Raw genomic sequence first — 23,602 nt, forward strand, 5'->3', positions numbered from 1 at the left:
AAGGTGCAGAGTAGATTCAGTTGGATGTTGCCTGAGATGATGAGGAGAGACTCTAGAAACAAGGTCTGTATTTCCTGAAGCATAGGATGTTAACAGGGAACGTACAGGGTATAGATTGGGTTGATTGCAAGAAAGTATTCCTTTTTTAGAGGTAGGTAAAAGTAGAGATATAGATTTACATTAAGGTGCACAAGATTGGGAGGGGATCTTTTTAACCCAGATAGTGACAACTGAAACATTGCTGAAGAGTCCAGACAAGCACTTCCATAGAAAGTTTTGGGCTAAGTGTTAGTAGATGAGGTTTCCATTGGCCTATTTCTGTGTTCATTGTTTGACAAACTAATGATGCATTGTACTATCTACTTAATTTTTAAAATTTAAATTAAGACATATATGGTAACAGGCCTTTCCGGCCCATGAGCCTGTGCCGATCAAATACACCAATTAACCTACAATCCCCGTAGGTTTTTGAAGAGTGGGACGAAACTGGAGGAAACCCATGCAGACATGGGAAGAATGTACAGACTCCTTACAGTTAACACTGGACTGCAGGTGATGTAATCACAATATACTAACCGCAATAACAAAACACTCAATTCAAGCCACCAACCTTGCCTGGTGTAAAGCTGAAATTTGAAAATAAGTGCAGCAGACCTGCTCATTCGTGTTTCACTGAACTGCTTTGGACTCAATGGTGAGTCTAGTAGGGAAATAGAGGTCTTTAACCTGGCATCCAGCACATCTGCCCTTTCTCCATATTAACACTGCAACACACGTTTTGGTTTACTGCCATGGTCACCTTTCTTGAAGGGTTGTCTCTCATGCTTCTCCCTCTCACAAGAGGGGTGTTTTCCCAGTTTCCAGTACTCTGCACAAGTTTGCTGCTCTACTAGAGTCTGCAACCCCTTGTGGTACACTGACCAGCACAGGCCCCGTCATCTTGGGTACAGATCTCCGTAGTTGCAGGATTTAAAAACAGTACTGTTGGCTCATCTAATAGGCATCAGGACCGGGCAGTAGGACCTGGCAAAGCAGTGCTGTGGCTCTATACTCCACTCTTCCTGGCTTGCACCAGGGCAGGGGGCTGCTGTCACAGTAGATCTGCCAGAGCTGCATTTTTGTTGCTAGTTTAAATCATCCCAGGGTAACAAAAATCTAAGATAGACCTTCACTTAAAGCTTTTCAATGAATATAAGCAACTTTGGTGCTGTGGCTAGATAGCCACAATGGAAAATATATTTTCCTTTAATGTATTTTCTGTGTTTTACATCATATTATGAACCCATAATGAATTTGCATTGTTTATAAACAAGAAAATTTGATTGATTTCTCCATTACCTAGTAATAGAAACAATCCATTAGTCAAAAGATAGTGTTTTCAATACAGTACTGCCATCATTTTAATTTGAATTGCTGTATTCAGTTTAATTCAGATTTTAGAGATGACATGACATGTATATTGCAGCTTACATGATGGGGTACATTTTGACTTGGCTCCTTAAAATTCATCATGTTAGCAAATGCTGATAATTTGCAAAATAATTCTACATGGTACAAGAATATGTACATAAATTAATGACTAATCAGTTTTCAAGTAACAATGAAATTTTACTCATGTAGAAATTAAAATATTTCCTTGACAAACATTCAGTTTCATAGTACTGAAGTGGACTTCCAATTGAATGCAAAATATTGAAATATCTGGAGTTACAAAGCAACTGATCCTTATCTATCTTTTTATTCTCTCATGAAGCAGTTTAACTTGCACTTATTATTTGTGCATTTTGTGTCTGTGTAACTGCAACAAGCAAGAATTTCACTGCATATGTTAAATATGCCATTTTTAAATACAGCAAAATCCACAAATATCTTAGCTAATTAATTTTATTGAAAAATAGCAAAAGTTTGTAAATTGAAGTGGAGTTCAAATTCTGGGTAAAACATGCTGCACCTTACTGCTGAAAAAAGTCTGGTTGTCTTTCAATTTTGTGGCTGAAGTATCTTTTAAGCAAAAAAAATTGTTCATTTAATTATATTGCAGTCAGTCCTTTCAAAATTGTTAAGACTCATTATTTTGTTAATGGTTGCTTTCTTTAGGAGTTAATTTCCATACATGTTAATTACAGAGCCATTCATTTGAAAACTTATTTGATCTAAAATGAATTATGATTTAGTTATTTATAGTATCATATTTATTCAGTTTTTGGTTAATCCACTCATTATAAACCCATGACTGTGTGGCCAGGCACAATTCCAATGCTATCTACCAGTTTGCCGATGACACCACAGTTGTCGGCAGAATCACAAATGGCAACGAGGAAGCATACAGGAGGGAGATAGATCAGCTCATTGAATGGTATAATAATAACCACGTGCTCAACTAGCAAAACCAAGGAGATGATTGTGGACTTCAAAAGGGAGTCAGAGGCAGTCTTCATTGAGGGCTCAGTAGTGGGCAGAATCAAGAACTTCAAATTCCTGGGTGTTAACATCTCCGAGGATCTCTGGAGCCTCCATGTTAATGCAATCCTGAAGAAGGTTCGCTAGTGGCTATACTTTGTGAGGTATTTGAGGAGATTTGCTATGTCACTGAAGACTCTGGTAAACTTCTACAGGTGTACCGTGGAGAGCATACTGGCTAGTTGGATCACTGACTGGTGTGGGGGTGCCAAATCTTAAGCCAAAAAAAAAAACTCCAGAGGGTTGTTAACTCAGCCTGCGACATCACAGGCACCAAACTTCACTCCTTCAAGGACATCTACATTAGGTAGTATCTTAAAAAAAATAGCTTCTATCTTCAAAGACCCCCACCACCCAGGCCATGTCCTCTTCACTCTGCTACCATCAGGAAAATAGGTACAGGAGCCCAAAGATGAACACTCAACAGCACAGACAACTTTTTCCCTGCTGCCATCAAATTCCTGAAAAATCAATGAACGAAAACACTGCCATACATTTTGTGCACTACTATTTTAATTATAGCAATGTTGTAAGATGGTTATAATATGAACATTTGCCCTTTGACTGCCGCAAAACACTGAATTTCATGACTTGTTCGTGACAAAAAATTCTGATTCTGATATGTGTACCAACAACATGCTGTGTATATTGAACCTTGTTTCACATTTAAAAATAAATGTATTTCTATATAACATTCAATAAAGAAAACTATTAACGAAGCTTCATCAAATAAATTGTGACACCAAATTATAAGGAAATATAAGAGTGCATTGCTAAGTTAGAGGTGTATTTCACAAAACGTTCTGAGGAAACAAATTATTGGCTGCAGAACATTGAGCAAGGTGTCCAAGCAGGAATTAAATTCTGGAATGATAGAGACTCAAATTCAGGATTCAAAGGACTAAGGTGTAAAATAGCTCATCCATGAGTCAATTCAAACAGTCTAGTTTAGACAAATCAAGGGCAGAAATAAGGACTTCATCTGCAGCTGTACTGAGACAGGGGCAAAGCAAATAATAGCAACATTACAGAGGTTAAACAAGCAGATTTAGTGGGGTAGACTTTTGACTGTTGATTGTACAATTTTATCTGAATCTTGGACTTTAATGAATGTTTATGCTCTGAATACTGATGATGAACAATTTATGGTGGATTCTTTTATTAATTTGAATCAGGCTTACGATAAAATTATGATAGGAGGTGATTTTAATTGTTGTTTAGATCCATTATTGGATAAATCTCCAAAGACAGTAATTAATAAAATTGCTAAACAATCGATGGAGTTAATGAAGGAGTTGAATTTAGTCGATATATGGAGAAAATTAAATCCTAAAGAAAGATTTTTCATTTTATTCATTTCGGCATGATTCTTTATCATGAATAGATTTGTTCTTTGTGTCGGCGCAATTGCAAGGTCGAATTACAGAGGCTGTGTATAAACCTAGGATTTTGCCTGATCTCTCTTTGTTGTTGATTACTTGTAGTGCTTCGGAGAGGATGGAGAACGTGTATCGGTGGCGATTTAATTCCTTCTTAAAGATCTGGAGTTTTGTAAAGTTTTGTAAATTTATACAGGACCACATTCAAAGTTTTTTGAAGATAAATGTGGGTTCAGTTGTCTCTAAATTTGTCTTGTGGGACTCTTTGAAACCTTATTTATGGAGACAAACTATCAGTTATATAATTAAAGTTAAGAAACGGCAAATGGCTGAAGCTGATAAGTTGGAGAAGATTCTGGAGAAAGATTCACAATGTAGTTCAATTGATGTTTAAAAAATACTTAGTTAATTTAAAATTACAGTATAATTCTTTACAAACTTATAAATTTGAAAGGCTTTTACTGAGGACTAAGCAACGGTATTATGAATTTAGGGGAGAGAGCGCATAAAGTCTTAACAGAACAAGCATCTAGAATGATAAATGCCATTCGGTATTAGTTGAAAATTACCTATAAACCTCAAGAAATTAATGTTAGGGTGTTGTAGGTTTTATGAGAAGTTGTATACGTCTGAGGCAGAGCAAGACAAGGGTGCTATTGAAGATTTTTATCTGGTTTAACTTTGCCTTCTTTAAATGATAAGGATGTTAAGGAGTTGGATGCTTGTTTTACTGACAATGAATTAATGGAGGCATTTCGAAATATCCCAAGTGAATTCTAATGAATACAAGATAAACTTGTTTGCAGATGATGTGTTGGTATATTTAACACATCCTTCATGGGCTTTGGAGATATTACATAACTGTTTGGAACAGTATTGAGTGTTATCTGGTTATAAAGTAAATTGGGAGAAGAGTGAAATTATGCCTTTGGTGGAAATGGATTATTTGTCATATAGACAGATTGTAAAATTTAGATGGTCTGATCATTTTAAATATTTGGGTATTATTATTGATCATAATTATGAACATTTATTTGCATTAAATTATTTACCATTACTAGCTAGAATTAAAGATGACTTGAATAGGTGGAAAGATTTCAACAATGTTGGTGGGATCGGTGAATTGTATTAAAATGAATATTTTTCCTCTAATTCAATATTTGTTTCAATCTATTCCATGTAAGATAACATAAATTTTTTCAGGATTTAAATTATTTGGTAAGAAAGTTTCTCTAGAAAGATAAAATGGCAAGTTTCATTACAAAAATTAACATGCATTAGGAGGTTTACAATTACCTAATTTTCAAAATTATTATGAATCAGCACAGTTAAAACTTATAAAGAGGATGTTTCAAGTGGACAGCACCTTGGAATGGGCCAATATTGAGTTATCTCAGATTGGAGAAAAGAAGATGGATCAATTTATTTATTGATGGAATTCTCAGTTATTACGTAGTTATAATTTACTGGTATTGAAACATTTGTTTGAGTTAGGACAAGAACTTGGGTACGGAAGGTAAAATTTCAGCTAAGACACCTTTGTTTCAGAATAAGCTTTTACCATTTATGATTAATATCAACATTTAAAGTTATGGGAATAAAAAGGAGTGAAAGTTGGCATAGAAGGTGCTCAGTTCATCACATCCCTTTATGGTGTTCACCTTCGCATGCTGTAATGGCCTGCACTCCCTGCCATAGCTGGTGTGTATCTGTCTCTAGCTTCCTCTGTAATTGCCACTTTGCCTCAGAGATGGTTTCTGCAGGTCATATCTGTTCTTTTTTTAGAGATCTTGATCCCCGTCCTTAAACGCCTTCAGCAGGTTGCAAATCCCCTGATTCATCCAGGGCCTTCTGGTTGGGGAACAATGTGGTCGAAGACAATCTGCTCTTTTTCTCCTCGTGCACTCAACCACTTCCCAAATGAAATCCCATTTGACATGTTTACATTCTATTTCTATACTCAGTTGTGAAATCACAATGTCCTCATAGAAGCAGAAAAATCTTAGAACACTGTAACAGAGAAACAGACTCTTTGGCACATTTAGTCTATGCCAAACTATTTTTCTGTGTAGTCCCATAAATTTGCACCCCAATCATAGCCCACTAACCCATAAACCCCCTCCGCCCCCACATTTCCCATTCACGTACATTTCCCATTTCCCAATTTCTCTTCACTGCTGCCATCAAACCTGCACACACCAATTCCACTGGTGCCTCTCACCACTCACTAATTGAAGAAGTTCCCCCTAAACATTTGGTCTCACCCAACCTCAGTGGAAAAGCCTGGTTGCATTTTTCCCGTTTGTACCAACATCCCGCCCCCCTCCCCCACCACCATACTTTTGTATACCTCTACCTCATCCATCACAATAAACTTTCCACCAATTTTGTATCATTGATTAATTAAGAATCTTCCACTTTATTAAAATATATGGTAAACAATTGAGGGTCAATGATCGATCCTGAGTATACTCCACTAGTTACTTCTCTTCACCTTGTTTATTCCAACTGTTTTCCATGTGACAGCCATTTTTCAATGCATGCAAACTCACTTCCTCCTGTACCTTTTGCTCTAAACTTGTGCAGCAACGTCTTATATGGCACCTTGTCAATTAGTTTACCAGTTTCCCTGTCAGTTGACTCCTTGATTCACCCTTCCACAATTACCCAGGGGTTTAAAGGGAATAAGTTCTTCGCAGGAGGTGGACAATTTCAGTTTAAACGGTGCCTATCTGAAGACAGAAATTAGAGAGAGCTTGTCTCAGGATTAGGGCAATAATTGGGAGATTAGGGGAATGTTGGCAACCTTATTAGGTTTGACTTGCTGGGCTAGGGGATAGAATACAAAGTAAAGACTCCAGATTAGATGGACAATATTATTTATAAAGAAATTGAGAACATCCTTCATTTGTCATTTGCCCTGTTAGTGAAGTAGTGAGAGATTATATGGTCAATATGAAAAGTAGTCATGGATCATCATCCCCACCTTATCATCCAAAAACATAGTGTACAGAAGTCCTTCAAAGTCTTTTACTTAAGCATAAACATCCAAAAAATAAAGTTAAAAAAAATTACTTGGTTGAGATCTTTTGATTTTTTTTCAGTGATCATCTTATTATTAATAGATTAGTATCTGTCCAAATAGTGGGTTATAATTGAACTTGTACAAGTGTTCCTTTCATCAATGTTGTATGTTGATTCCAAAGTAACTAAAGAGCAAGGGCAAATAAACTCAGTCAGTCATGGCAGACCTTAACACTTGCATTTAATGCAGTCTGGCTGAGAAGTGCATTCGTTTTAACGGCACAACCAGTTTCATTAACATTAAAGGTCACTTGTCAACAGAAGTTATCTAAACCTAAATTGGCATTCACAAGCAAATGAATAGTATTTTAACTTGTACCATCAGATAGTATCTGACCTACTGAGGATTTTTCTCATTTTGCTTTGAAAAGATTGTGATCTAACCTGATTGCACTGTAATTGGTGACAGCTGTGCTTGGGTTTTTATTTAATCTGTTAATGATCAACAGATTAATTGGTTTCTGATATCATTTTAATAAAGTACAGAATATTTTCAATTTGCCAATGACAGAAATTATTTTGAAAAAAATGAAGCTATTTACCTAGGCAAAATAATGAGTAAAAGAGAATTTAGAGAACAAACTTCTATTCGCCTTATCTGAGTGACTATAAACTGCTATTTAACACAAAACCTATTTTTTAGAAAATGCAATCTATTCTCCCCTGATTATATCATTCACCTGCATACTAGAGGCAATTTACAGGGTCCAATGAACTTACAAACCTAGACACATTTGGAATATGGGAAGAAATTGCTGCACCTAAGGAAACCACCCTGTCACAGGGAGAACATGCTGATAGCATAGGTAGCTCCTGTATTCAGGTTTGAATGTGAATGATGGGAACTATAAGGCAGCAGCTTCACGAGCTACTTCATTGTGCTGGTGTTTTGTCTGAATTTAAGTTTCAGTTTTTCCACAGCAATTCATTTAGTTTGTACTTGCTACAATGGCACATTATTACAAATCAGGGTATACAAAAGCACATATTCATTCAAAATACCTAAATAATAGCTTCTGTCAAAATAATTTCAACAAATCAATTTTTTAAAATAAACAAAATGAGAATAATTATTTACATTTTTTGTTTGTACATTATGAATGTCAAAAATTATTTCACTCCAAGTTGGTTCTGATCAGTGTAACAGCTTGGGCAACACTTTCACAACACCAGCTATTTAGGACCTAGGTTCGAATCCCGTTCGTACATTTTTTTCCATGTCTGTGTGGGTTTCTCCAGAGGCTCTGGTTTCCTCCCACCGTTCAAAACTCACTGAGGGTGTAGGTTAATTGGGTGTAATTGGGCAGCACAGACTTGTGGGCCAAAATGGCCTGTTACCATGCTGTATATATAAATTAAATTTAAATATCAGTTACCTACCTTTGACATTCCCCAGCATGCAAAATTAAATCTTCATTATTCTTGGCACTAATGGTCAGCTCGTGTTCTGTTGAGTTGAAGACATCCAAGAGAAGATGACATTTCCGGGTGCTGTTGGAAAAGAGTTCAACATTTTAATAGGACAATAAAGCAAAAGGACTCTGAACAAACCAGATGAAAAAAGTATCAAAATATTTTAATTCCAATGAAGTTTGGCAGTCAATTGCAAATCCAGAACAGCACAGATATCAACTCGAAAACACACTTATGCCACTGAGATGAGCTATATAGCCAAATCTAAAATTCATGTCACTGTTAATGCTCAAGGTTTTATTTACGAAAAGGAAAAATTTTGGAAATTCTTGTTAAAACTTCAGAGATCAATCATGCAAAATTTGCCAAGGAAAAATTACAGAGCTTTGTTTCTTACAGACTCTACCTGGATCATGCTTCCACAGTGTCATGGTCCAGTGAAACAATGCACCAAACCTTGGTGGTATCATACTTTGTGAAAAGCATAACATTCTATATCCTATCTCAGCAATACCATATTAATAAACAACTATAATTCATTCCCCAGAACTATACCCCACAGTACAATTACTATTCAATGCTTATATATATCAGTGGAATCTTGTCCCTGTAATAATATAGTCAAAAAAGAATGTGAAAGTTGACACACACTGTAATAAAACAAACAGCAGAACCAATTAAGCACACAAAAATTTATTCAGCCTTGATAATGCTAGCAGGAATAAGGGGTACAAAGAATGGGTAGACAGTGTCAATCGTTCCCTGCACTGAGCCTCACTCAACTCATACAACCTTTTGGTGCATCTTATCCGAAAACCATTTTACCAAAATTATCCGTTATCTGCAAAAATGTTTGGCTGCGACATGACATCACAAGTTGAAAAAACTTGATTTTTTTAACCTGCCATGCTCAAGTGGGACTCTGACGCACTGTTAGTGCCATTTTGAATCCAAAAGATGCGGAGAAATTCCTTTAGCCAGAGGGTCACGAGTCTGTGGAACTTGTTTCCATTGGCGGCTGTGGAAGCGAGTTCGTTGGGTGCATTTAAGGCAGAGATTGACAGGTATTAGTCAGGGAATCAAGGGTTACAGGGAGAAGGTTGGGTGGGAGGATGATAGAATGGCAGAACAGAAATAATGGGCTAATAGGTATATTTTTTCTCCTATATCTGGTTAAAACATGATCAAACTAAGGAATATGAAATATGCCCATCCTTCTGCACATAGATCCTTGATTTCTTCAAATTCCAGCATGCCAAACATCAGAGGACCTCTCCTGGAATCAACACAGAGGCAACTGTAAAGACGGCACACCAATATCTCTACTTTCTCAACATATTTGGAATCTTGGCCAATGAAGGCAAACATGACTTGTCTATCTGTGCACCATTTCCATGGAACTATGTACCTGTACTTCTCAGTCTCACTGTTCTACAACTCTCAAGACCCCACCGTACATTGTGCAAGTTGTGCCTGGTTCAACTGACCAAAATGCAACACCTCACAGTAAAATTAATGAAATTCCACCTATGAAGTCTCAGATTTTTTTTAGAATGAAATACATCTGCATTCCTTGGCCCACTGAGAGAATTACCTCATGAACCAATGTTACCATATGCACCACAACTTTGGCCTCATCCCTAACAACTTCATCTGTCAAAAGTGGATCCAGCTCCAGCTGAATTAAGGAATTGGAGCTGGATTTGGATGATCTTCGGATAATTCAGGAAGCAGAGAGAGTGATGAACAGGAGTTACAGGGACACTATCACATCTAGGAGGGCAGATGGGAGAGGAAAAGGCACCCCCTGAGGCCATTCCCATAAATAAAACCATTTTGGATACTGTGGTGGTGGCAGGTGGGGGGAGGGGGGTGGTGGGGGAAGAGACCGACAGGGGACAAGCCACAGCGATCAAGTCTCTGGCATGAAGTCTGGTCTTGTGGCCAAGAAGGTAAGGGAGGAGGTGTGTTGTAGTGATAGAGGATTCCATAGTTAGGGGACAGACAAAGGGGTTCTGTGAAAGGCATCAAGAATCCTGGATAGTACATTGCCTCCCTCGTGCCATGATCCACAATATTTCAGACCAAATTCACTACATTCTCAAGAAGGAGGGTGAGAAACCAGATGCCGAGGTTCATATAGGGACCAAAGGCATGGGTAGGAAAGATGAGAAGGTTCTGCAAGGAGAGTTCAGGGAGTTAGGTGCTAGATTGAAGGAGAGGACCTCCAGAGTTTTGATCTCAGGATTGCTACCTGTGTCACATGCCAGTGAGGTTAGAGGTAGGAGGACAATACAGCTTACCAGATGGCTAAAGACATAGCAGAGGAGGGAGGACTTCAAGTTTCTGGATCATTGGGCTCTCTTCCAGAGAAGGTGGGACCTGTTCCAGCAGAACAGTTTGCATCTGAACTGAAGGAGGACTAATATCCTTGAGGGAAGGTTTGATATTGTTGCTCTTGGGGGGGGGGGGGGGGGGTGGGAGGGGAGGTTAAACTAAATTTTTAAGGGGATGGGAACCAGAGGGTCAGAGCAGAGAGACAAGGGTAAAAATTATGTGAAAATTGCAAATAACATTAGAAGTCAACAGGTTGAATGTGGTGTAAATGATCTCAAGTGCATCTATTTCAATGCAGGGAGTATTGTAGGAAAGGCAGATGAGCTTAGAGTGTGGTTTGGCATGTAGAATTATGACATTGTGATCATTAGTGAAACTTGGTTGCAGGAGGGGCAGGCTTCCATTGCTTCAGACATGATAGAACGGTGGGGGGGGGGGGGGGTTTAAATGAAAGGGCAAGGAGTGGCATTTCTCGTCAGGGAAAATATTACAGGTGTGCTCAGGCAGGACAGAGGACTTCTTCTGAGGTTATATAGATGGGGCTGAGGAACAGGAAAGGTATGACCACACTCATGGGGTTGTATTTTATACCTCCCAATAATCAACAAGAAATGGAGGAGCAAATCTGTAGAGAGATAGCATACAGGAGCAGGAAACACAAGGTATGATCGAAGGAGATTTTAACTTTCTACATATTTCAAAGCTTGTAGAGGAATCCAGACCAGCTGAGAAAATGGGCTTAAGTACTGAAGATGGAATTTAATAAAAACAAGTGTGAGGTGTTGCATTTTGGAAGGCTAACCCAAGAAAGGACGCACAGGGAAAATAGGAAACTGAGGAGTGTGGTAAAACACAGGGATGAGGGTATGCGGATACATAATTCCCAGAAACTGTTGTCACAGGTAGATAGGCTTGTACAGAGAGCTTTTGGCATATTGGCCTTCATAAATCAAAGTATTGACAATCGGAATTGGGATGTTATGGTAAAATTATATTAAACATTGGTGAGGCCATATTTGGAGTATTGAGTGCAGTTTCGGTCACCAAACTATAGAAAATATATCAATAAGATCGAAAGAGTGCAGAGAAGATTTACTAGGATCTTGACCAGACTTCAGGAGCAAAACAGGTTAGGACTTTATTCCCTGGAGCGTAGAAAAATGACGGGATATTTGAGAGAGGTATTTAAAATTATGAAGGATATAGACAGATTATATGCAGGTAGGCACTTTCCACTGAGGGCAAACCAGAGGACACGGGTTAAGGGTGAAAGGGGAATAGTTTAGGGGGAACTTCTTCACTCAGAGAGTGGTGGGAGTATGGATCAAGCTGAATGCAGACTCACTTTTAACATTTGAGAAAAATTTGGACATAGGTGGGAGAGGTATGGAGGGCTATGGACTGGGTGCAAGTCAGTGGAATTAGGTAGAAAAATGTTCAGCACAGACTAGAAGGGGCCTGTTTCTGTGCTGTAATGTTCTCTGGTTCTATCATTGGCTTGAAAATGACTCGTGTACAAGGGGGAAACATTGCTGTGTCTCCCTTTATCAACATTAACAACTACATTTCAGAATATGTCACTAGTCTTATTTAAGCAAGATCCAACATCATTAACAATCTCTCACTTGACACAGACATCAGGCTACACATCAGAAAGGCTATTACAGTTCATCCCAGGTTAACCGAAGTGGCAAATTGACATAGTGAACAAAAATAACATCAATATGTACATCCCTCTGGCTTTCAAAGATGGTCACAGGGATCTTGAGGCACTGAACACTAGTGTGAATGTCTGGAAGCAGCAACTCAGGAATCAAAAAAGTTTCCAAACCAAAGTGAAGAAAAGCAGACGCCAAGTGCAAGGGAGAAAAGAACGTGCAAGAACAATTAATGTCACATGAACGCAGCTAACTTCACAATCAAGTATAGCAATTGTAATAGGGGCTGCCATTCTGATATGGGACTTTACAGCTATTGCAAACTTTTCTCAAGCCTATCAAAGACACCATCAATATCGCAAATTACAAGCATGAGGGGACAAAATGTGACAACACAGATAAACCGAGTAACCATCTAATATCAAGATCTTTTACTGAAACTTTTGCTCTTTAATTCTGCTCACAATTGTAGTATTTTTTCCAATGCAACCATCCGAGATAAACCTTGCGCAAACCAGAAATAGAATGTGGGTTCATCAGAGTCCACCCAAATTACAATGACTGCTTTAAGAATCCATAATTTGCTCCACAGCACCTAAATTGCCATTGTACAGGTGCTTAATCTTTTATCCAAAAGCCTTGGGACCAGATACTTTTCAAAATTCAGAATTATTCGAATAATAGAATAATAAAGTGGTACTTTAAAGTAATTGCACTGTTTCTGATTTACGCTAAACAAAGACATATTCCAACTAGAAGGGAATCTGGACTGGGGGGGGGAGATAAAGATAGGCCATAAAATCACTCGCCTACTTTTTTTATTTTTAATTAAACATACAGTGAAACTTCAAACATAAATTGGCTCATATTAAGCTAAACATCTGAAAATTTACTGTACATACAGTAAAAGCACATTACAACAATGTCATCATTGTAGGGGAGGTGCCAGAGGATTGGAGGGTAGCTCATGTTGCTCCGCTTTTTACAAAGTAAACCTGGCAATTACAGGCCTGTGAGTTTGATGTTGGTGTTGAGTAAATTAATGGAGAGTGTTCTTAGAGATGGTATATACAATTATTTGGAAAGACAGATTGATTAGGAGTAGTCAACATGGTTTTGTACATGGTAGATCATGTTTCAAAAATCTTACAGAGTTTTTTGAGGTGGTTACTAAGAAGGTTGACGAGGAGAAGGCTGTGGATGTTGTCTATATGGACTTTAGTAAGGCCTTTGACAAGGTTCTGCATAAGTGGTTAGTTAGCAAGGTTCAAGCATTAGATATTAATGTTAAAGTAGCGAAATGGATTCAACAATGGTTTATTTACATTTCTTTCCTTGTTTACATTTCTCTCTTTTGTATATGTATCGGGAATACAATTTTTTGCATTCCCGTTAAGTAGAAGTACTACCTGGTCCACAGTAAAATAGATGTCAAGGCTGTAATGTGATGTCATGTGCGCTCTCTGACAATAAATCTGAACTTTGGAACAATGTAATTAAATTCACTTGAAAATGGGCAGAATAAGTCTCAGTTTAATGTGTAAATGAAAGATGACAATTTATCGTTCCCCTATCCTCTCAATAAACTTGGTTTATTGTCGATTCTGATGGTGTCTGCAATCTGAAATTTATTTACCATCTATTTTAGCATACAAGATGACCAGCGTACAAGTCGACCCTTTTTAGCCTCATTTTAAAGGTTTTATGGTATATTTTGAATATAAGATGATCCCCATTTTCTGTCTGCCTGAAGTGCCCTGTTGAGTTGACCCCCAAAGCTCACAATGCCTGAGGTAAGTCATTGACCAGCGTATATGTCAACCCCTATAGACTGCGCAGATTGATCCACTGGATGTTGGCTGGGGGTGATTGCTTTCATGAAAAGCCCATCGACACAACATAGCACATGACAAAAATATGAAGCGAGCTTTAAGTTGAAAGTGATAGAAATGGCCAAGAAAACCAACAACTGCACTGCTGCAAGAAAATTTGATGTGCATAAGAAGTTGGTAAGAGATTGGAGGAAGAAAGAAGAAACATTAAGAAAAATACCAAAAAAGGAACGTTCTTTGAGAAAAGGAATCATTTGTTGCCCAGAGTTGCAAAATCACATTGCAGAATGGATACGTGAACAGAGGCAAGGTTGCTACATAATCACCTGAAATAAAATAAGTGGGCAAAGTTGCACCCAAATCTCAATGATGATTTTGAGGCTACATTCAGTTGGTGCAGTCGATTCATGAACAGGAAAAATCTGGTATTATGCCAAAAAACAAAATTGCACAGAAACTACCATAAGATCTTGATCATAACGTTGTAAGCTTCCACCAGTTTATTGTATGTAACTGGCAGAAACACCTGTTTGCATTGGTAAAGGTGGACGGAATGGAAAGGTGTAAATACTTTGCAAACCAGAAGTACAGGCCACGAATGGACCAGGTTTACCATGGTGTTATTGCACATGGTTGTTGGGACAAAGTTAAGACTCATGGTAATTTTCAAATGCAAAATTAAACTGAAATTGAAATTCCCTGCAAGTATTTTTGTACATTTTCATGAAAAAGGATGGATGGATGAAAATGGTGTAAAACTATAGATAAACAAAGTGTGGAGCAGGCAGCCAGGCGGTTTACACAAAGGATGGAGTTTGCTGGTCTGGGATATGTTTCGTAGCCCCTTAACTGAGAACACTAAAAGTGGATTAACACTACATAATACTTACATGGCAGTTATTCCAGGTGGTTTTTATATTGCAACCTCTCGATGTCTGCTTGAACAAGCCATTCAAAGACCACATGCGCAAAGAATGGAATCCATGGGTGTTGTGTGCAGAAAATTGGCTTACAAAAAGCAGGGCAATGCGTGCTGCATCACTTGATATGCTGTGTAACTTTGTGCTTAGGCATGGGACAAAGTTAAATCCAGACTGTGATAAAATAATTTTAAAAGTATGGTATCTCTTGTGCAATTAATGGTACAGAAGATAATTTATTGTGAGACACTGATGACGAGGCTAAAACCTCTTCATCAGATACAGACTGGGACCCATATGATGACCGTTTAAACAGTGAAAGTATGGATGTGCTTGCTGCCATCTTCGCTTCAGTCGATGATAGTGAGAGTGATTTTGAAGAGTTCTAAATGTGTTGTTGTTTTCAATGAAAATCTGTCGCAGTTGGGGTTTTTTTTGTTTTTCTAGGGTCAACTAATACACTGGATCAGCTAAATTTAAGGTTTCAAAAGTATATCTGGCATACGTTGACCCTCATTTTTTTGGAGAGATTTTTTTGGGTTTCACGACTCGACTTATATGCTGAAATATATGGGTATTTTCATTTTCATTTTTAATTTAGACATACAGCATGGTAACAGGCCCTTATGGTCCATGAGCCTGTACCCCCACAATTACCCAACAATCCCCATACATTATAGAAGGGTGGAAGGAAACTGGAGCATCTGAAGGAAGCCCTCACAGACACAGGGAGAAACAGTTGTTTTCTAAATTTAAATTTTATTTACAGCACAGTAGAAGCTAATTCCAGCCATTTACACCAGTGTCACCCAATTCTTTTCTTTGGCTTGGCTACGCGGACGAAGATAATTAACCGACATTTTGGAGGGTGGGAGGAAACCGGAGCACCAGCTGAAAATCCATGTAGACAGAAGGAGAACATACAAACTTCTTAGACACCAGCAGGTTTCCACTGGTTCACACTTGGGAAAGCTGACCTGACCAACAATGACCATGAGTGCAGGAGGATGTGAAGTAGTTGAGGTGGGTGTTGCTATCTCACTTGATCCCCAATCAAAGCTCATTGTGGTGTGTTACACTTCTGCATGCTTATCTGCCATCTTTGCTTTATACTCATAATAGTGTGCATGCTATGCTTATAGTCTCCAGTGTTTGTGATGATCTCATGGGACTCAAGCCTGGCGTAGCACTGCTTGCGGGCTTCCTTGATGGCCTTGCAAAGATCATACTTGGATTCCCTGTGAAATGCTGGTCTCCTAACTTGAAGATCTCTAATCAGGACTTCAATTAAAAATTGACTTCATGGTTTATCCACAGTCTCTGATTGAGGAATACCTTTGCTATCTTCTTGGTCAGTCTGCTTCACACTAACTTAAGTGGGAAGGACAGTTCTATATTCATTAAGTAAGTTTGGTGCATCTTTGAACACCAACCTACTGATTAACCATTCTCTTCATCAACAAAGCACCATGGATGAAACATGTATTAAACAAAAAGTTCATTGCAGTTAACTGGACTTCAAAAACACAATTCCCATAGCAGAGAATAATAACTTCAAAATGGGAACAACATGACTTCTCTTCACTTGGAATCCTATCATTGTTTCTTAACTGTCACTGAGCATAATGAGTTTAACTTTGCAGAAAGACTGAAACAAATTAAAATGTCAACACACACCAACTCTTCAAGGTCAATAAGAGCCAAGCAATAACTGCTTACCTTTCCAGCATACCCAAAAATGGACAAATAACACTATTCTCTAATTATTGCTGTGAAGGGCATTAAAATGTTACACTAAAGACACTATTAATGCATAGTTGCATGTGTATAGATAATAATACATTCTAAAAATGTATTTCAAGTTACAAATAGTGTATTTATTGGCCTGCCGCACCTTGTTGCAGGAAGTGTGCTGACTCTTGTAAAGAATACTGATGGCTCGACATCCACATGAAGTCCCAAAGAAAGATTCCTATAATATCCTTCACTATGACCTGGTCCACCTGAATATTTGAAGTTCAAAATAGCTTCCAGTGTCTGAAAAACAAAATTTGAAACATTATTACAATTTTTTACCAAGTACATGCATTTCAAATTTCTGACACATTGATGGAGCTTTCTTTTTTCAACAACCCAAAAATGAAACTTGTGCAGATCACTGAGACAGTTTAAATTAATCCGCTGTGAACCAAATAGACAAATCTGTTAGGAGTTTTGGTAATGTAACTCGCAGTATAGACGGCAAACCTGGCAATGTGCTGTATTTATACTAAATGGAGATCTTCAAAACTTAGAGAAAACACACTGCAATATCATGCATCTCAGCCCCAAGACATTATTGTGGAAGTATCCTCAATCAGTAGAACCATCATTATATCAAAACTAGATGTTTGCTGATGAGTCCAATTAGGGTTAGAATGAGAACTGCCCAGCAGATAAAGCAGCCACATTTTTATGCAGTAAGACCTAGATTACTTTCAGGTGCCAAAACATAATGGACAAGTTCATTTGTCTCACAGTAGTGCCAGGTAGTTACTATTTCCAAAAAGAGTCAAGCCGACTCCCTTGCTGTTCAATGACCATCCACCATCAATATTTTGAAGATCACCATTTAACTGGACAAGATATGTAAATAATGTGGTTAGAGGATAAGTATCCTGAGGCAAATGAGTCTCCACACACTCTAAACCCATCTGCCATGTTTAAGGCAGGTCAAGAGTAAGAAGGACATAATTTGCCTGGTTGAGCAACAATTTCCGAGTAAGTCAAACCAAAGCAGTTTGAATGACTGGCACCCATCCACCATCCTACTCAATTGTTCCTCCATCATCTCCTTGTCCTGCTTTAGTGAGCATACAGGCAGCAGTCATTTGGTCCATATCTGCTCTGCCATTAGCTCAGGTGCTTGCTTTACATAACTTTTATATTATGCAATTACCATTTGGTTTAAATAAACTGATTTTAAAGTTTTCTCACCAACAAATTCAATTGCAATAGTGAGCTCCTGGATTCTCATAGAGGAAATATTAATACAAAATGAGTGAATTCTGAATGAATGTAGGCCACCAGTGGTTCAAGCAGACGATCAAGGAAGTTTTATTAGCATCTATTGATCAAACTTAGCATAATTATTTATTCCTATCTCCATTTTAAAATCTTTATATTTAATTTGTTCCTTATTGTACAATTACTAGGTTAATGGGTTGGATTTCAAATGTACTCCCGGCAACAATTTTCAGAAAAAGAGATGCTCCTATCTTTATTCAATAAAAGTAACAATACTAGACAAGAAACACAATGAATCAGCATTAGCTGCAAAAACACAAGCCCCTTTAACACTTGCAAGTGATCCCAGGAATTAACCATCAATCTTCCTTTAAAGTGCCGAATGTGAAAGCAAAATCAGCTCAACACCAGCTTCAGATGACGTCATCTCACACCGGGGATTGATGGCCTCAACCCTTAGCACAGTCTGCAGATGCCTGTGTTGCAATCAGGCAAGTGTGAAGTGGGTAATGTAAGGTAAAAACATCATGAGTTTGGACCGGAGAAGGAGTCACCCAGTACTAAGGAGTAACAGGATGCAGGTGTGACCTTGTACGCTCAAGATAAGTGTGGCAATAACAAGATGATGTGCAGCAGACTAACAGAGAAGGGTAGCAACAGCTATTCATTGGACAATTTAATGGTATGATAATTTACTAAGTGCGTGTCCTGAGGTATAAAAAAAACACCACTTGCTGATATCGGGAGAATGCGCCTTCTCCAACTAATACTGTTAGTTGCAAGTGTTACAATCCGGTAATAAAGAACCTTGATTTCGACTCAGTCTGGTGTCTGACTCACTCATTCTCGAACAAAGCAGACCTAACTGCATTGTGGGATTGAAATGACCCAAGTTTTTGCGTGAGTGCAGGAATGTGAAGGTAGAAAAAAATTAAAATTAAGATATAAACTTTCCCATGGGTAAGTCGCAGCAGGGGAGAGAGAGAGGAAATAAATAGCAATAGTGGTCAATTTTTAAAGAGTGTGGGGAAACTTGGTAGTGCTATAGTGCTCAAGTTATAAAGATGTGGGAAAAAGCAATGGTAGACCTCACTTCCCAGAATGCTGTGCGGCTGAAAACCCCCTTCATAAATGCTCCGTTGCTGCAGCTGGTCATTCAGCCCTTTCTCTGCTGCATGGAATTCTGAGAGGGCAGGTCCACTATTGCTTTTTCTCCATGGTATTTATAAATTTGTAGCTTCAAAGTTACGGTTTGCAAGAGGCTTTGGCCACTAGTTAGTGTACAACTTGTCGTTGGTTAATTCAAATCACTTAGTGTCCTTATTGGCTAGAGCCCTGTATTTGGCACCACCAGCACAGAGCACATTCACTCTCTCTGCCTCATGGTCCAAGCCTCGAACACCACTCCATGCCAGGTTGCTACTGTAGACATCACTTGGAAGCATTGTGGGGAAGGTGTGCACTGCATTGAAGCTGAGCCGTAGTATTGCTAGAGATCAAATTGCAATAGATCAATATTTGCAGTAGAGCTGCCTCCCAACATTCAGGGGTCTGGGAGGGTGTGTAGAACCCCTGCTTATAGTGTGTAAATGTCTGCATCGCCCGTGTGAATTAGAAATTGTGCACTATTTAACATTTTCCCATACTCTTCTATAAATTGTGCGTGTTTTATTCCTGTTACACTTGTCCCCACACTCTTTTATAAATTGTGCGTGTTATATTCCTGTTATGATTTTCCCATACTCTTCTATAAATTGTGTTAATAGAGTTATGTGTGTTTGCAAATACTTGTGTCCAGACTCCTCTATTTGTGAACTCACTGAACCTGACACTCTTTTTATCTCTTAATATTTTAGTGATTCTTCAAAAATAAGCATACATGTACAAATGTTTATGGAATGCATAATAATAATGACAGATTAGATAACTCAGTATACTATAAAGCATATATAGCTCATCCATAATACAAAAATACATCTAAAAGAAAATTTTACCATTTATAGTATGGCTAAATCCCATCCCCAAACCAACATTTTATGACTAAAGAAAAAATGTACTTTGTTCCTGAAATAAAACAGCAAGTATTAAAATTAGAAATTAATATTGTGCCTAGAGGTTATGGAAATAATTCAGGAATTCTCCCCACAGCATTTGAAACCTTATATTTGAGTTATTAATTGAATAACAGATCTTTCCTAAATTTAAACAGGACACAATGTCCCTCAGCCATTGAGCAAGAGTGGGCAGGGCAGCATCCTTCCCTCTCAACAGCATCACCCGTCTAGCCAAAAGAGAGGCAAAAGACAAAGTACGATATTATTTGGAGTTAAAAGAATGTCATCCTCTCCAGTTGTACCAAAAAGAACAACCAAAGGATTAGGCTTGAGATTTTCAATAAGAATTTAGGATAACGTTTGAAACACATCCCTCCAGTATTTTTCAAGGCTAGGACACAAAGAGAGCATATGAATTAAAGAAGCCTCTCTATGATGGTCAGTCCGCACTGCCAAGATAGAAAAATACACTGCAGAACCATAGAGCAGACAACACAGATTTATTAAATTACACTAGTAGGAGTGAGCTACATAAAGTTCAGGTAGTCAAGGTCACCTTAGTCAATAACGAACCTATTACAAGATCAGAGTGAAATGATGCAGTATTGAGGCATTTTTTGGCGGCATATTTCTTACAAGTTGATACGCATCTCTCTTTGAATTTGTTTGAGTCATATTGTTATAATTCCTTGTTAACATATGTCATTGTGTTCTCGCTTAAGAAATGTAAATTATTGACATCAGTTACCCACATGTACAATCGATATGGTTAAAATTTCATGTCTTAAAAACAGTTGAAGTAATGTCTAGAAGGTTTGATTTTAATACATCTTGAACATCCATGTCTGGCGTACATGTGGTTTAAGTTTTAATTATCACATGCTAATCATTAGTCTGGAGAATAAAGGTGCAATATTCCCGCATTGAAGTGGCTGTGTAAAAGGGGCTTTTGTCTGCCTTGTGGTAAACTAAAGGAAATTTTGTGTAATATTGTGGTGACCAACAAGTGAACCAACTCCCAAAATGGCAGATGAGCTGTGGAAAATGCAAGGAATTGATCTGCATCCAACACAGGTTTTTTTTAAATCTGAGCTGATCATGTCATTGATGACATCACCCGGTCCATGTGACAGAAGCAGTGACGTATATAAGCCTGGAGGTCAGTCTTGCACTAGACTCCACAACATGTAAAGCAATTCCACAACATGTACACTGATGTCTATAGTAGCTCAGTATAGAATACTTTGCTACATTGGTGACCCAAACTGTCCAAACGATAATTGGACCCCAACATGGAAAACATTTCTTCGATGCATGCTGTGGCTCTGTAACTGCCAACGTTTCGGACTTCACAACCACGTGCATGGTTTGACCAAGCAGAAGCCCAATTCCACATGAGGCAGATAACATCTAATTCTACCCAGAACTACTATGTTGTAAGTGTCCTGAATCAAGAGATGGCATGCCAAGTTTCTGATCTTCTGAAGCAGCCTCCAGAAGAGGGCAAGTATATGCTGCTCAAGAGTCTGCTCATCCATACCTTTGGCCTCAGGACATGTATCCACCAAAAAGTGTGAGTGAGCGACTCATTTACATCACATGGATAGTTTGGGACTCAGGACCCCTTCCGCTCTTATGGATGAAATGCTAGCATGAGTAGAAGGGTATCGCCCTGCCTCATGTTTGAGCAGGCTTTTTTGGAGCATTTGCCAGAAGAGACCCACATGTTGCTGGCTGATGAGGATTTCAGTGACTGATGGAGAGTCACAGCCCATGCTGACATTCTGCTGACAAGCTAAGCAAGACAGCGTGACATCTGTAGCTCAGGTCACCAGATCCCACTCACAGCAGCAGGACCATGCAACTCCAACATTGGACCGGCAGCAGGGTCGATCAAATCCATTGTCAGACTACCAGTCAGCCAGGAGACAACAGGATGAAGATAGCACACATTGATGTTTCTACCATCAACGATGGGGCGCAGAAGCTCACCACCGGGGCCAGCTGTCACTAATGGCTGCGGTGGCTGGCCATCGAATCAGCCTTTTATATGTCTGGGATAGACATTCTGGTCGGCTTTTCCTGGTGGATACGTGCTGAGATCAGCATGCTTCCCCCTTCTGGGAGTGACACGTGTAGCTGGCTGCCCAAACAAATACATATACTTTGAGGTCCACAGCAGGATTGCTGGTTCTTGTGGGGGGGGGGGGTGGTCATTGGGCAACCCATTTACCATTAAGTGAACTGGGTCCCAAAATGGCAGACGTGCTGTGGAAAATGCGGGAAGTTGACCTGTATCCAACACAGGATTTTACCTGGGCTGATGGCGACACTTCCGGTCAATGTGACAAAAACAGCGACGTATATAAGCCCAGCATGCAAGCCTGGAGATGTCAGTCTCGCACTAGACTCCACAGCGTGTGCATCAACTTGACAATGTATACAACAATCCCAGAATGTGTACACTGATGTCTATGGTAGCTCAGTGTAGAATACTTTGCTACAATATCACATTTTGTTTTATTACCATAATAATAATCTTGAATCTATTTCAGAGAACATGTATTTACTTTGAGAAAATAACAGAGCTAGTAAAACAAAAGCATTGCAATAATAATAGGCATGAAAATGGTGTTTAACATTTTTTTTTCCACCAGATATCACCAGAAGAGATAAAAAGGAACTAGTGATTGTCGTGCATTTTGTTTTCTAAAACTTAACCAACAAAAAAACTTTACTTTTTCTGTTTGTTCATTTTTTAATTTGTGGGCTTCAGGGGCAAGCCCATCCATAACTGAGCCTTGAGAAGGTGATGATGACACATGGTTTCTGAAATAAAAACAGCAAACCATGCAGTTATGTGGAAACAAAAGCAATTTGTTTTCTTTTTGAAGAAAATCAATGAACAAAATTTTTTCTGGATAGAATATTGGTTAAACATTTAGAAATTAATGGGTAGGATGAATCAGCGAAATTGGCAAGCTGGAACTCGCAGAGCATCTTATCCATTTACAATTTACCTTAATGATTTAAATGAAGGAATTAGGTGTGATATATCAAACTTTATGGGAGTCACAAAAAAAAAGAGAAGTACGTTTTGTGGTGAGACCGAATAATCTCCAAATAAATAATAGACAAAAATATGAAAATTAGAGTATAAACAAGAGGAAATATTAAAGTTATTCACTGGAATGAGGAGGTTATCTTCAAGCAAAAATTAAGTCAAATGATCTTAAAACTCTCTGGGGTTTAGAAGAATTATACATGTCCTCATAGAAACATACAGTACAGCATTCTGAGTGGATTTCACAGGCCAGGTACTGTGAGGATAATCTAGACACCCAGCAAAATTCTTTCCAGCTTAATTTGTAAAGGGTATAACTGATGCTTACCTAGCTTTATGGGTGGACAGTTAGATATGAAAAAAAATGAATCAACTGAATAATTCAAAATTAAAGA

The 23,602-nt window shown here is 38.4% G+C and overlaps 1 protein-coding gene across 13 annotated transcripts in view; it reads right to left on the bottom strand.

The window, feature by feature from the left end:
- Positions 1-23,602, bottom strand: part of trappc9 (trafficking protein particle complex subunit 9) — a 650,990-nt gene that overhangs the window by 318,295 nt on the left and 309,093 nt on the right. For 12 of the 13 annotated variants that reach the window (XR_011352375.1, XM_069921673.1, XM_069921672.1 and 9 more), the window contains 2 exons: positions 16,978-17,120; positions 8,304-8,414 (listed from right to left, as the gene is read on the bottom strand). Coding sequence is in view for 12 of the 13 variants with exons in the window: in XM_069921673.1 (XP_069777774.1) it covers positions 8,304-8,414; positions 16,978-17,120 (254 nt within the window). In the remaining variant the exon portion in view is untranslated. Of the gene's footprint in view, positions 1-6,918; positions 7,049-8,303; positions 8,415-16,977; positions 17,121-23,602 lie in introns of those variants that run through there. The other variant, XM_069921684.1, reaches the window with a different exon arrangement.

The sequence above is a fragment of the Narcine bancroftii genome, chromosome 2, assembly GCF_036971445.1.
Source record: "Narcine bancroftii isolate sNarBan1 chromosome 2, sNarBan1.hap1, whole genome shotgun sequence".
NCBI lineage: Eukaryota > Metazoa > Chordata > Chondrichthyes > Torpediniformes > Narcinidae > Narcine > Narcine bancroftii.